General features: G+C 43.7%; 1 protein-coding gene across 1 annotated transcript in view; it reads left to right on the top strand.

Annotated features, from left to right (window-relative positions):
* The window catches only part of SRRM4 (serine/arginine repetitive matrix 4), a 175,220-nt gene that overhangs the window by 150,291 nt on the left and 10,533 nt on the right, over nucleotides 1-14,396 (top strand). The window contains exon 9 of the mRNA XM_010368269.2: nucleotides 11,822-12,126. Within this exon, the coding sequence (XP_010366571.2) occupies nucleotides 11,822-12,126 (305 nt within the window). The remainder of the gene's footprint in view (nucleotides 1-11,821; nucleotides 12,127-14,396) is intronic.

Here is a 14,396-nt window from a genome sequence, read left to right as displayed (position 1 = left end):
CAGAGATGGAAGAAATTTCCAGATTGGATCAAAGGTTTTCCAAGGGTCCTGGCCCCAAGTTTTTCTCTCTGTTAAAGCTAACAGTACATTTTCATTGAATCACCTGTCTGATCATTCATTTAAGTCTACAAACACCTATGGAGCATCTACAAAGGGTCAGGCTCTGACTTATCTCAGGATCCAATTACTAAGAAAGAAATAGCCTGTGCCTTCCAATGAAGGGAGACAGACAAGTTAAAAACAGTTAAAGGCAATGCACAACAATTGATGCTCAGATGCTTAATTGGGGTACAAGGTTAGCAGACAGGGGAGGGGACTGGGATTAGGGTTAGGGTTGGGGAGAGAAGGTAACAATTACCTGAAAAGCTAAGGGTGAGCCAATGAAGGGGAAAATAAAGATTAGAGTTGAGTGTTCAGATAAAATTCCAGGGCAAGATATGGGCTCTGGAGGTAAAGAGGAGCCCAAGCATGAAGGATTGTCTATGCCATATTTGATTACAGGTATTTCACATGCACAGCTCTTTTAAAAAATCAAGGACAGTTGCATAATATCAAGGGACTTATTTACATATATGAATATGAAAATTTTGGGGTTGGTTCTTAACGGAAATCTTAGTTGGTGAGCTAAAGGTGACCTGAGGCTCTCTTGCTTGGTCAGCACCCAAATCCAAATAGAGAATCCCAAGACAGTTTAGAGACCCTTCACAGCCTCACACATGGTCCTTATCTTCACTCCACCATCTCTGTTCAAGACACTGGGGAGGCAGATAGATTGTAAAAAAGAAAAAAAAAATACTACTCTTCCTGAACTCCAGGGGCTCACAGTCTAGTAGTCAGAAGAATGCTGCAATATAGTGTGATTGTTTTGTAATTAGGGCTGGGATTGAGTCAGGAGTACCAGTACCTTCTCCAGTTGTTAAAATATTCAAATATTTTCATACCAGTTGGTAAATAGGCCCTGTCACTACCTAACCCAACCCCAGTCAACCTAGCCATCCCTCCTCTTCCTTGGCACTTTCTGGATCTTCTCAGAATCCTGAAACTGAAAAGTGACACCTACTTTCCTTCAGCGTCAAAGCCAGCTTCCTTTGTGGTGGGGCAGTACCCACAACCAACTAGTTACTGAATATTGTGAATGTCACTCCTGGCAGTGATGAAAGCAACTACAATGTGTCATGGAAGCACAGAGTAAGGGCCAGACAATGTTGTCTTGATGTCTGAGAAGACTTTACCAATAAAGGATTATTTGAACTGGGCTTTGAAGGATGCATAGGAGTTCATTGGGTTGCAATGGTTGATGGACAGAGGGAGAGGAAAACACCACTATGTGTCAGGCACTGTCACATACTTTACATAATTTTTGCCTCATTTGATACCTAAAACAGTTATTTGAAGTAGGTGCAATTATTATCACCATTTTGAAGATGGGAAAATAGGCCCTGTGAGGTGTTGGTGCCTAGGAATGTAACCAAATTGGGAGAAAGGGTAACTGTTATGAGTTGTGGTTTGTGCCTTGAAAGCTTACCCTGATAGCTGGCATGGAGGGTGGACTGGATGATGGGAGGGTGGATTGGATGATGGAGAGACTCATGGCTCCAAGGATTAGCCAAGCCCTTTCCCTGTGGTATGGGGCTCTCTATCAAGTCTATCATAACCAGAGAGGGAATCTAGAAGGAGGCTGATCAAGACTGGAGCTGGGCCAAAGACAATGGCAGGTTTCTTGTTTCCTCCTCTTGCTTTCAGCCTGGGCCAATAGTTGCTAACGCCTGTCAACAAAAACCTGTACAGATGTCGAAACCAAAAATAATAAGAATAAAAGCAAAACTCGTAGTCCATAAAAGAGGATCTCATGAAATGTGTAAACTGGAAGAGGCAATGTGATTAAGACATGAGCTTTGGAGTAGATCTGGGCACCCTGGAGTTCTTGATCTCTCCGTGTGAGACCCTGGGTGACAGCAATAACTAATGCCTACTGAGCACCTACTATGCACCAGGTGCTAGGCCGATTGGTTTACATGTATCATCATCATTGCATTTATTTTTACAATAGCTTTTCAATGGAGCTTCCCCGAATATCTCCACTTTATGATAAGGAAACCCCAGCCCAAAAAAATTAAGTAAAAGGCAGCTATTCAACAGAGAAGCTAGGGTTTGAATCCAGGGTCCATGTTGACCTCAGAGTCCACGTGTTTAATTACATGACCTCCTCTGTGCCATTTCATGTCTTTGGGCCTCAGTATCCTTATCGGTGCCTTGGGCTAATAATAATCATACCTACTTATAGGATTGTTATGAGGATGGAGTAAGATAAGGTATCCATTCATTTCAAAAATAAACATGAAGCATCTATTCTCCTGCCCTCATGTGGCTTATGCTCTATGTGAAAAAATTTATCCCAATGCTTGGGACATAACCCTTAATGTATGCTAGTTGCCATAATATTTTTTGTCATCATAGCAGCTTTACTAAACTTATCCCAAATAAACCCAGATATGATGTTCTCAGAGTATCTCTAGCTTCAAAAAGCTGAATCCATCCAAGATCTCAGGTGAACTTCACACCAACCCCAGGAGAAAGGCAAGATGGGAATATGCTTCCCACTTTGTAGACAGGGAAAATGGGGCTGAGGGAGAACCTGGATGGCCCAGGCCTTCTGACCCCTGGTCCAGGTGCTTGCACGTTCTGCAAAGCCTTTGAGCTCTTGCCCAGCTGGGAGACCCAACATCCAACGTTTAATACCGTCATCATAGTTGAGAGAAGAGAGGAACCAAAGTACAGAACGTGGATGAGATGAGATTTGGGGATTTTCTGGGCCATTGGTTTTTTGTTTGTTTTTTGTTTTGTTTTGTTTTGTTTTGCTTTGTTTTGTTTTGTTTAATGGGAGGTGACATAGCTTTGTCAACTTTTACTTTTGCTAAGGAAGGACAGAAAAAAGAAAACCACCATTTTCTATCACTGAAGGCAGATTTTACCACTAGAACAAGTAGGAAAGACATGACCTTGGAAGAAAAAAATGAGTCTTTAAATTGAAAGTATTTAGCAGGATGAAAAACTAATTATATTGAACTTACTTTTTTTTGTTTCAATTTGGGCTGGTGAAAATGTGTCTAACTGGGTCCAGGTGGGGATTTCTGAGTACAGGTGGGCAAGGGGTCCTCAGGAGAGGCTTCAAAGAAAGGGTGAGCCTGAAACTGTCATTCCCTCTGGCTCCTGCTTAAGGAAAAGAATAAGGAGGCCAGACCACCTCTGCCTACCAAAGGTTCAATGCAGTGGACAGCCCCATGGCATAGCCCCAGCCCTAAAGGACTTTGTCATCTTCCCACAATGCCCGGCACATCTCCTTTCTCTTTCTCCAACTCCTCCTCCTCCCAGATGAACTCCCACCAGGTCAATGAATCCATTCCTTTGCTGTCTTCCTAATTAGTGCACTAAGGAAGATGAACAACAGAAAGGAAAATAAACTTAATGTCTTTGTGAAACAAAAGCTTTTTTTTTTTTTTTTTTTTTTTTTTTAGGAATAACCAGAACCCTCTAGCTAAAAGCTCTGCCATACAGCTCCATACTCACATGAGAATTTCCAGTCCCCCATATGGCAGGGAAGAAAAAAAAAAATTTATAGCCGTCTCTCTCCATGGGGCCATTTGAAGCTCAGTAAATGGACTTGTTCAGTTTAATTGGAATTCTCTTCTTGATTGTATTTTTGTAACCTATTAGGCCGTGCTGCCTCTTGATCTCGGAATTCAGCTGAAATTAAATTTTGAAGTGTAAGTGAGAGGTTGCCTTTTTTCCCCGTTCTTGATTAAATAATGATTTGAAACAAAAACAATAAATAGCAGTGCCGGCTTCCCCGGAGGGCTGAGAGAGACTCCCAGTGAAACGCCAGGGAGCTGGAGTTCGTGGTGGGGGGATTTAATTACTTATTAGAAAAACCTGAATGTGAACACTGAGTATATTAAGGAAGAAGGAGATGAGGCGAGCTTTGGAGTGGAGAGAGAGAGAGAGAGGAGATACTGGAGCTTCACATTGGAGGGGGTTGAGGGAGTAAAAAGGGAAATATTTGCTCACTTCCCCCCAGTGGCCTTGAGTTCATGAAAAGCATTCTGTATTTAAAATTTTTTAGATAAATTTTTAAAAGTCTGAGACTGACTACCCTGACTCAGAAAGAAGGAGTTTATAATAACTCTGAGGTCTGGATATGGTTTAATGGATCTGGTCTCCCAGTTCCTTTCAGTGACGAAAGTCCAAGAGGGATTAAACAGATTGAGATGGGAGAGATGGAGCAATTCCCTTCACAGATCTGGAGGGAAGACATGAAACATACAAAATGTACCGGGTTTATGTTGCTTACAGTGGGATCAGAGTAGCAACAAACTTTTAAAACAGAGGGTCTCCAACTTAGATGTCTTGGTGGCCAGGCAGCTAATAGATATGAGTACAATGATCTCGTGGGTTTGGGGTCAGGAGATCTCATGCCCCATCTAAAAGGGGAAGCTGTAATTACTCTCAGCTGATTCTTGCCGGTCAGGGATTCGGGCCCAGTGTTGCCAGATCTTATTTTTCAACAGAAACTGGAAATGGGGTTGTTATGTGAAACCTCCCCATTCTACCAATGTTGGCAGTTAATTCCAATTTACTTCCGACATACTAAGGGAGCTAAAGAAAGCATGTCTGAAACAAAGCATAACTCGGCTCACCGGTTTCGGCTCACCGGTTTTCCAGTGTTGATCTGGGGTATTGAAGCAGATAGTGTCCATATATAGATCCTCACCCTCTGCACTTCGGGGCACATGGCTGACTTCCAGCTTCCAGATGGTATTCTCTGCTGCCAAAACCTATTTTCTCTGCCTGTTTGGCAGTCTGGACATACTAAAGAATTCATGCTCCAGTGTTCAACCTTCAACCTGTGAGTGATGGGGAACTGGTGTATGAATATCCCAGCTCCCTCACTCCTTGGTTGAGGTTAACTCTGGGGTGCGTGTTCTACACTGGTTCCCAGGGTGTCATCACCAAAATTAATTATCTGCTGCCCACTGTAATACCTGGTTTGATAATGCATCTTTTTTTGGCTCCCTCTCTCCTCTACACCATTTCCACACTCCACTAGAGAGGTTCCTTCTCCTCTCAAGTTATTGGCACTCATTTTCCATCTCGACTTCTAAGAATCCAGATTAGACAGGCATTATTTCACTTGATCATTAAGTAGATCTTGTAGAAGCTGGATTTTCATGCCATAACCCCAAAAGTAGGCTTTTATGTAGACATCATGGAGGGTGAGGGCTGAGATGGAAGAAGAGGTAAAATTTGACCAAAGAAGAGAACCCTGGTGTGAGGGCTCCAGCTCTTAAAAGGGGGTCCTGGGTACCTGGAGGGCATTATTACCAGATGACAGAGGATCTGGAGTGGCTCTTGCTAACAAGTATCTTGGGACAAAGAGCAGTTGCATGCGCAGAGAGAAACTCCCAATGCATGAAGAGGAGCTCTTCAAAGATGAATTATGAGAGGCCTATTACATAAATAAGGAGGCAGAGAGAAGCAAAGGAGAACCATCCTGTTGTATCAATGTTGGAGGGCGGTGACTCTTTGCACCTTATGTGCCAGAAAGAGTAGCTGACTAGGACGGCAATACCTAGGGATGGAAGGGCAGAGGCAAGACCATGAGAGGCCCCTATTGTCAGCCCATCAGAAGCTCACAACTCTAATGTCTCCTCTGCACTTTCACGGTCAGACCTCTCCCATTCTGTCTTGGGCTTCCCTCAGGTGTGTCTTCCTTCCTCCTCTTCATGTGGAGTGAATGGAGAGCTCTGGACAAGGTAGAGTCTGGGGTTTAGGAGACCATTAAACTATCTGAACATCTCTGATGATGGCCTTGTGAAAATGCTCCTACCACCTGGAAGGATAAACAGAGCCCAGCAAGACTTGTAAAGACAATACCAAGTAGAGTTCAGCTGAAAAGAAGGAGGAATGAATGTCTTCAGGTTACCACCTCCTCTGTGCCAGAGGAATCTTCTAAGCAGGCCAGATGGAGTGACAGGATTTATTCATTCCAGATGTACCCGCTAGGGACATGATGTCATGCTGGTTGTGCCCTTTGAGAGGGTGACCAGCATGGAGAGCAACTGGGAGATCCAAAACCCCCTGCCCTCCATTTACCAAGCTCTGAATACAGATTCAGGAGTGCTTCAGCCCAGAAAAACGTGTACTATCTCTTTTCTAATCTGTCTGGCCAGAATAGGCAGCTTTTTCTAATTCTTAACCCATAAGGCGCACCTTTTTTTTTTTTTTTTCCTTTAAAAAAATGTAATTCTTATGTATATATTTCCAGGGTATATGTGATGTTTTCATACAGGCTTACACTGTGTAAGGATCCAATCAGGGTAATTGTGCATCCATCACCTCAAGCATGTATCATTTCTTTGTGTTAGAAACATTCCAATTACACTCTTTTAGTTATTTTAAAATATAAGATAATTTAAAATAACTAAGTTTAATATATTTAAATATAAAATAAGATAAATTATTGCTCATTCTGCTGGGTGCGGTGGCTCATGCCTGTAATCTCAGCACTTTGGGAGGCTGAGATGGAACAGATCACCTGAGGTCAGGAGTTTGAGACCAGCCTGGCCAACATGGCAAAACCCCGTCTCTACTAAAATTACAAAAAACAATTACCCGGGCTTGGTGGCAGGCACCTGTAATCCCAGCTACCTGGGAGGCTGAAGAAGAAGAATTGCTTGAACCTAGGAGGCAAAGGCTGCAGTGAGCCTGGGTGACAGAGCGAGACTCTGTCTCAAAAAAAAAAAAAATTATTGTTAACTATAGTCATCCTGATGTGCTACCAAATACTAGATCTCATTTATTCTCTCTAATTGCATTTCTGTACCCAGCAACCATGCCTATTTTATACTCCACTTCCCACTACCCTTCCCAGTCTCTAGTAACCATCATTCCAATCTCTATAGGAGTACCTTTTCCTAATGGGAACAAAGTCACTATGCAGGCTGGCAGCCTTGTTACATGCAGATGACCGAACTCAGTCCGTCTTTGAACTGGAGCTCTCATAGTAGCAGAGAGTGGAATAAGAAGTAAGAAGACCCAGCACAGCTTGTTTCATCTGGAAGGTTTTGCAGGTCTGAAATTTCTCACCTGAAGCCTGGAGCTTATGCTGTTGAGAATCTGTACAGAGCCTCTGTGTGCTTCCTCTCAGGGTCCTGGGTCTGAGGAGTATCAGGGGGAATGAGAGAAAGAACAGGGAGCATTCTTTCTCTCTGCCAGGGGTCTGGACTGGAAACTTTCTTCTAAGACCTTCTGTTCAACAGCACAGTAGAGTGGCTCTAGTAAACAATAATCTACTGTATATTTCCAAGTAACTAGAAGAGAATAATTTTTTTTTGGCTCAGGCTGGAGTGCAGTGGTGTGATCTTGGTTCACTGTAGCCTCCACCTCCCAGGTTCAAGTGACTCTCCCACCTCAGCCTCCCAAGTAGCTAGGACTACAGGCACGTGCCACCACACCTGACTAATTTTTTTAGTTTTTGGTAGAGGCAGAGTGTCGCCATGTTGGCCAGCCTGGTCTCGAACTCCTGACCTCAAGTAATCTGCCCACTTTGGCCTCCCAAAGTGTTGGAATTACAGGCATAAGTCACTGCACTCGGCCTTAGAAGAGAATAATTTGAATGCTCCTAGCATAAAGAAAAGATAAATGTTTAAGATGATGGATATCTATCTCTATTATCCTGATCTGATCATTACACGTTATGTGAATGTATCAAAATATCACATATATTCCAAAAATATGTACATCTATTATATATCAATAAAAATAAATGTTTGATTCTAGAGGTTCTCTCAAGCTCACACACCCAGCCAAGCTGGTCTTGAGACCCCAAGCTTCAGCCAGGGGTTCCCAAGGTTCCTAGAATGATTCCCAGTGTGATGGAGGCTGATTTCTTCTCAAATTCCCAAAGCTGGCAGACACCCAGCTGGATCCCACCTGGGCCTGATCACCCAGTTGTCTCTACAATAAATTAAGTCAGGCAGGCCCACAGAGGCTTCCAAGTGACCTGAGAGCAAACTTGTTGATTAGACAAAATTTACTGAGTGCCTACTCTGTGCCAGGCACTGGTGAATGCTGGGGAGCAACATTGAACTGGTCATGGTCCTGCCGTCAGCAAGCTCCAAACCCAGTCAGAGAGACGGCCAATAAAATAAGCAACTACTCTACTAAGGAACAGGGCTGTGGCACACAAATGACATTCATTTTTGAATGAGTGAGTGAATTCAAGATTCAGTGAATGAATGAATGAAGTACAGAGTATTGCGCTATCCTCGTCTGGAGGATGACAGAAGGCTTTCTAGAAGAGGTGATAGTACACCTGGAGGATGAATAAATTTAGCCATGTGAAGTGGGGAAGAGAGGAGTATTCTAGGCAGAGGAAATGGCAAGTGCACATGGCCTGGGATTAGAACAAGATGGGATGGCAGAACCAAGAAAACTCAAATCTGAATCAGTCAGCTTAGGTTATGGGGGCTGGGGTGGGATGGTGTGGAAGAGATGCTATTTGTGAAGTAGGCAGGGCTGGGGTATGAAAAACACTCTCATCCATGTCAAAGAGTTTAGATCCATTCAAAGAAATGGGACTTTTAAACATGCAGGAGAAGTTGGTATTTTCAGGCACCAAATTTAACCCAATGAGAACATTTCAATAGTGCCTTTATCCCTGTTTTTTGGTGATGATGGAAAAGTATGATGCCTTATAGATTTATCAGTTCTGACCACACAAGTTACATGTAGATAAGTCGCAGGCAGGTGGTAATACTCTGAAAGTATCCCTGTGAGCTCAGGGCGTGGGGTTGAGAAGATGAACAAGGCCAGATCCCCTTCTATATCCACTAGCCTGGAGAGGCCTCACATTCAAGAAATCCTTGCCTACGGGGATCCATGGTGCACCAGGAAAAATGAAATTCGTAGTCAAGACTAGGAACAAGTACCTGGGAGAGAAAGGCCCAGCCTGGCAGCCTCCAGGTAGCAAACCACAAGATAATGAAAATTATTGTACTCACAGGCCCCTGTCCTTGAGTTCTTCCAGCCTAGCTCCCTCCAAGATGGGCTTGCTGGATTCACTTGTAACACACTGGCTACCAACCATTCACCATCTCTGGGGCAAAGATTCCATGATCCCATTCTTGTACCAAGCCCAAGCCAGAGATCACAGATCTCAGGGTCTAGTTGCCTGGCATGATATATTCCTGACAGGGGTGGTGGAGATACATGTGTTACCACTGAACTCCAGAGTTGAGAAAGATGTGGCATCCAAAACGCAAAACAAGACAAATAAATAGGAGGACTGAATGGGAACAGGGCCTTTACACTGTTGTTTTAAAAGTCTCACTCTAAAAAACTCCACTAGAGCAACCTTATTTTGAGGTACCTTCTCCCAAAGCAAAGCTATCCAAGGTGCCATGCAGGTAAAATGGCAGCTGTGATGGACAGAACTTGCTAAAGCTAGACTATCACCTTGCCTGTGTGCAAAGCCTCCTGGGAGAATCTACAAAGGAATCCCTGCCTCCCGGGCCCCAGGAGCTGACATCCTGAGCGCTGGAGTTATGCTATTCTCACAGTTCCAATGTGTCTGTGTTTCACCCACATGACCAATTGCTGAGAAGGCAGAAATGGTTCTTAAGAAATTCCAGAAGTCCCCCCTCCTTTAGGGCCAAGACGCACAAGATAAAGTTGGGAGAAAGAGTAGGCTCTTTATGGTGAAGCCTGCCCTAACATTTGTGAGGTCAGAGCAAAGTTATAGAAGAAGATCCATATATTAGATGTCTAAATGTTCATAAATAAGTCAGCAAACTTAATAAAATATGTTCTGTTATCTTGGTAAACATACCTTCAAAATGATCTGAAAGTTAGTTATGATTTTAGAATCTTGGACCATTTCAGAGTGCCAGGATGTGACATAGCAGTCAGGGGAGAATCTGGCCCCGGAACTATCCCTTTCTCTCCCTGAATCTGGCACATCGAGCACCATGATAGGGCTTACACACATGCATATAGACCCCTCAGCCTGAACATCCAAGTTCTGTCCAAATAGCTACCTTTGGACCTAGGAGTGTGGACACTTGAAGCATGCTCTCCCTGCAGGAGAATGGATCCATGGATGAGGCCTACAGAGACCTGGAAAGGAGCACAGGAGTCATTTAAACAGAGAATTCTGGGATCTCAGGTATCCAGAGAGTGGTTGAGGCAGACAGTAGTCTTAAGGGGGTGCCTTCTTGGTCCCCCAGATTTCTCATCCCATAGGGATGGTTATCGCTGGAGGAGGCCCAGGGCAGGGGTCCCTCCCATCCGCAGCTAAGCATGGTACTGCTGGCAGAGGCCAGCATCAAACTTACTGTGTCATCCCAGCCACAGCAGGTCTGAATATTTAAAGAAACCGCCCCTCGTGCCCCCTGCCCCCCGCCCACCATCCTGCTTCTAAAAGTGTGCTCACCTTCCCAAGTGCTGGCTTTCCATCGCCTCCCTTACTCCTTCATTGGTCCTAGATCAGCCCTAGACAGGGTTCTGGGGGCCCCTCTTTATTCCCAGTCACCCCAAAGCCCAATCTCCAAGCTCATTCCAAAGCCCTCTGTTTTGCATCCTCCCTCCCTCGTGCCCCCTCGATATTCACACCTAGGTAGTAGATGCAGTACTCTAGCTGCCATTGGCATATTCCACAAGGGTTTCCTGCTCCAACTTGGGCCCTAAGGGATTGATTAGGTTGGCTAGGTTAGGTCCCCTTTATGACAAAACCAAACAGAATTGATGCCCCCACCTGTCAAGGGCACTAAAAAAAACCAAAACTCAAAGTTCAGGGCCAAGTTTGAGGATGTGCAGAAAGGTGTGTGTTTTTTCTTGTCAATTGCGACTCTAATGATGGACTCACGTTGCCCGCTCTTCCCTTTCTCTTACACCTTACCTACCTACTAAAGGAGGAGTTCTTGCTTGGTAAGTGGATATAATCCGCAAAGACATGAGAGAATTTATTAGAAGCCACTCAAGAGCCTTAGCTACCTTCTACAAGGGGAAAAGGACACACACAAATATCTATAGAGACCCTTTTTTTCATTTATTTTTGGTCAGACTAATTTGACTTCCATTTTTTTTTTGTCCCCTCCTTTCTTTTCCCCTTTAGTTGAAAACTGCTAAAATGTCAGTTTGCGACCTTGACTTTATATTTAAAAAAACAAAAACAAACTCTCATCTTTATTTCATTTCTTTTCCCCATGTGATATTTGTTTAGGGTTCTATTCAGCCAACTTTTTCTTTTCAAAACCAAAAATTGTTAAATTAATTGAGGATTTGGTTGAAGTTTAAAATTTTGGCTTTACCTGCTTTTATTTTTAATTTCCAAGATATATTTTTTCAGGCCCATAGTTCCATTTCTTTTTCCCCTTCCCTTTCCTTTATTTTTTATTATTGTTTTAGGTTGAGTTAAGGGTGTTTACACCCCCTTTCTATTGAGTTGACTCTTTTGTTTAATTCATTAGAAATTAAATTTTGTATAATTTCCTTTTTCTTTTGTTTAACCTGAATCGCATGCTTTTTCTCTGCATGATACCTAAATCTTCCAGTTATCCTAGCAGGGGGTAAAAAAAAAAAATCTCCTTTCTGTGGTATTCTTTCAGGAATTTGTGCTTTTGTTTTTTGGCGTCTCTTCTTTCTTCTCCTCTCTCTCTCTTTCCTTTCGTTACAGTGCATCATGATGGTAAACATTTCTTGGTTATTTAGACACAGCCCATGGGCCCAGCGCTCAGCAGTGTCCAACGGGTCTTTTTGCTTTCAGATCACTGGGTCGGGGTCTGCTGCTGACCTCTTTACCAAAACAGCCAGCCCGCTCACCACCTCGCGAGGACGTTCCCAGGAGTACGACTCAGGCAATGACACGTCCTCGCCACCCTCCACGCAAACCAGCTCAGCCAGGTCTCGGGGCCAGGAGAAGGGGAGCCCCAGCGGGGGCTTGAGCAAGATTCGGGAGCTCAACAGTGGCAACACCTCTGATTCAGGGAACTCCTTCACCACCTCCTCACCCCAGAACAAGGGGGCCATGTTGGAGAATCTCTCCCCAACCAGCAGGGGCAGAGAGTCAAGGTCAGTGCACCGCACGGGGTGGGGGATAGAGAGTCTCCCACCTTAGCTCCACCTTCTCATGCTCTCATCCCAGCCTCCCCTACTCCACCCCCAAGATTCTTTTATTTGTAACAGAGAGAAAACTCAACTCAGACTGGCTTAATTGTTTTAAAACGCTAGTGGCACTAGCTTCAGGTACAGCTGGATTCAGGGGCTCAAAAATATGTTGCTGGAAATCTGTCTTTCTCATTACATCTCTTATTCTGCTTCTTCATTCTACTGGCCTTATTCTCAAGCAGATCCTCCCAAAACATTGTCAAATATGCCAAGCAGCTAACATTCTATCGGTTTAGCCAGCCAACAGGAGAACAATGCTTCTTTCTCAAAGATTTCAGCAAAACACCAGGGCAGATGCTCATTGGTTCTGTTTGGCCCAGCTTAGGTCATCTGCCCATCACTGTCCCAGGGGATGACATGCTCTTGGCCAGAATGTGTCACATGCCATCCCTAGGGCTAATGAATAGAACCTTCCCACATTCCTCCACAGGAAAAGCCAGGTTATTGGTATCAGAAGAGATGGAGGCTAAGCAGGCAGAAAAGCAGATGACAATTTTACTAATAATCTTAGAAGAAAGTCTAACATTGGCAGGGCGTGGTGGCTCACGCCTGTAATCCCAGCACTTTGGGAGGCCGAGGCAGACAGATCACCTGAGGTCGGGAGTTTGAGACCAGCGTGACCAACATGGAGAAACCCCGTCTCTATTAAAAATACAAAATTAGCCGGGTGTGATGGCGCATGCCTGTAATCCCAGCTACTCGGAAGATAGAGGCAGGAGAATTGCTTGAACCCTGGAGGCGGAGGTGGCAGTGAGCCGAGATTGTACCATTGCACTCCAGCCTGGGCAACAAGAGGGAAACTCCATCTCAAAAGAAAAAAGAAAGAAAGAAAGTCTAACATTAAATTCATTGTAAGTCACTGTCATTTAAGAACTTATCACAGTATTTACCCAAATGAATTGAAAACTTATCTCCACATAAAAACCTGCACTTGGATGTTACAACAGCTTTATTCATAATTGCTAAAACTTGGAAGCAACCAGGATATCCTTCAGTAGGTGAGTGAATACATAAATTGTGATGTGTCCAGACAATGGAATGCTATTCAGTGCTCGGAAGATATGAGGTACCACGCTATGAAAAGACATGGAGGAAACATAAATGCATATTACTAAGTGAAAGAAGCCAATGTGAAAAGGTGACACACTGCATGGCTCCAACTGTATGACATTCTGGAAAAGGCAAACCTATGGAGAAAGTAAAAAGATAAGTGGTTGCCAGAGGGTGAGGGGAGGGAGGGATGAATAGGCAGAGCACAGAGGATTTTTAGGGCAGTGGAACTACTCTGTGTGATACTACAATGGTGGATAACTCTCATTATACACATGTCTAAATCCATAGAATGTATAACACCAGCAGGGTACTCTGATGTAAACTATAGATTCTGGGTGATAATGATGTGTCAGCGGAGGTTCATTGATTGTAGCAAATGGAGCACGTTGGTGGAGGATGCAGATAGTGGGGAATAAGGCTGTGCATGTGTAGCAGCAAGAAGTATATGGGAGCTCCCTGTGCTTTCCATTCAATTGTGCTATGAAACTAAAACTGCTCTAAAAAATAAAGTTTATTAATTATAGATACAGATATACCATAGTATAATTTATCAACATATCAGAGAACATTGAGATGTCTCCATTTTTTTTACCCATCTTAACACACTCACTAGATACAGTTTTCCTGCAGAAAACTCTTCCATACAGTTGCATATGAGCCAGTTGTAATTCTACTTCGTCACCCGCTTACTCTCTCACTCAAGAAATCACAACAAAATGCTAATCACTGAGGGTACTGTCATCATAATAGCTACTAAAATTTACTCATCACTTAGTCTGTACCATTCATTCTGTTATTTATTCCTCAACTTGTTTATCAGGCAAGTCTTCTCTACCAGACACTCAGCCTGGTGCTGGGGATATAAAATGGAACAGTCTCCTTTTTCTCAGGAGCTTATAATTAATGGGGCAGATGCACAGGTGCAGGATGGGTGGAAACGCTTTGCTGATGCCCTCTGTCATGCTAACGGTGAGGTTTTTCTACTTCTGAGGGTGGGAGTTTGCCTTTGTTCCATGTAGCCAAGATTTTCAAAAGATGACTAAAAAGCCTTAGCACTGAAGCAGCTAACAGCTTCTTCAAAGACAGAGTACTCTTTGTCCCTAACACTACCCCACTTCAGT

This window comes from Rhinopithecus roxellana, chromosome 10, assembly GCF_007565055.1.
Source record: "Rhinopithecus roxellana isolate Shanxi Qingling chromosome 10, ASM756505v1, whole genome shotgun sequence".
In the NCBI taxonomy this organism is placed as follows: Eukaryota; Metazoa; Chordata; class Mammalia; order Primates; family Cercopithecidae; genus Rhinopithecus; species Rhinopithecus roxellana.
This window is presented reverse-complemented; position numbering and strand designations above follow the sequence as displayed.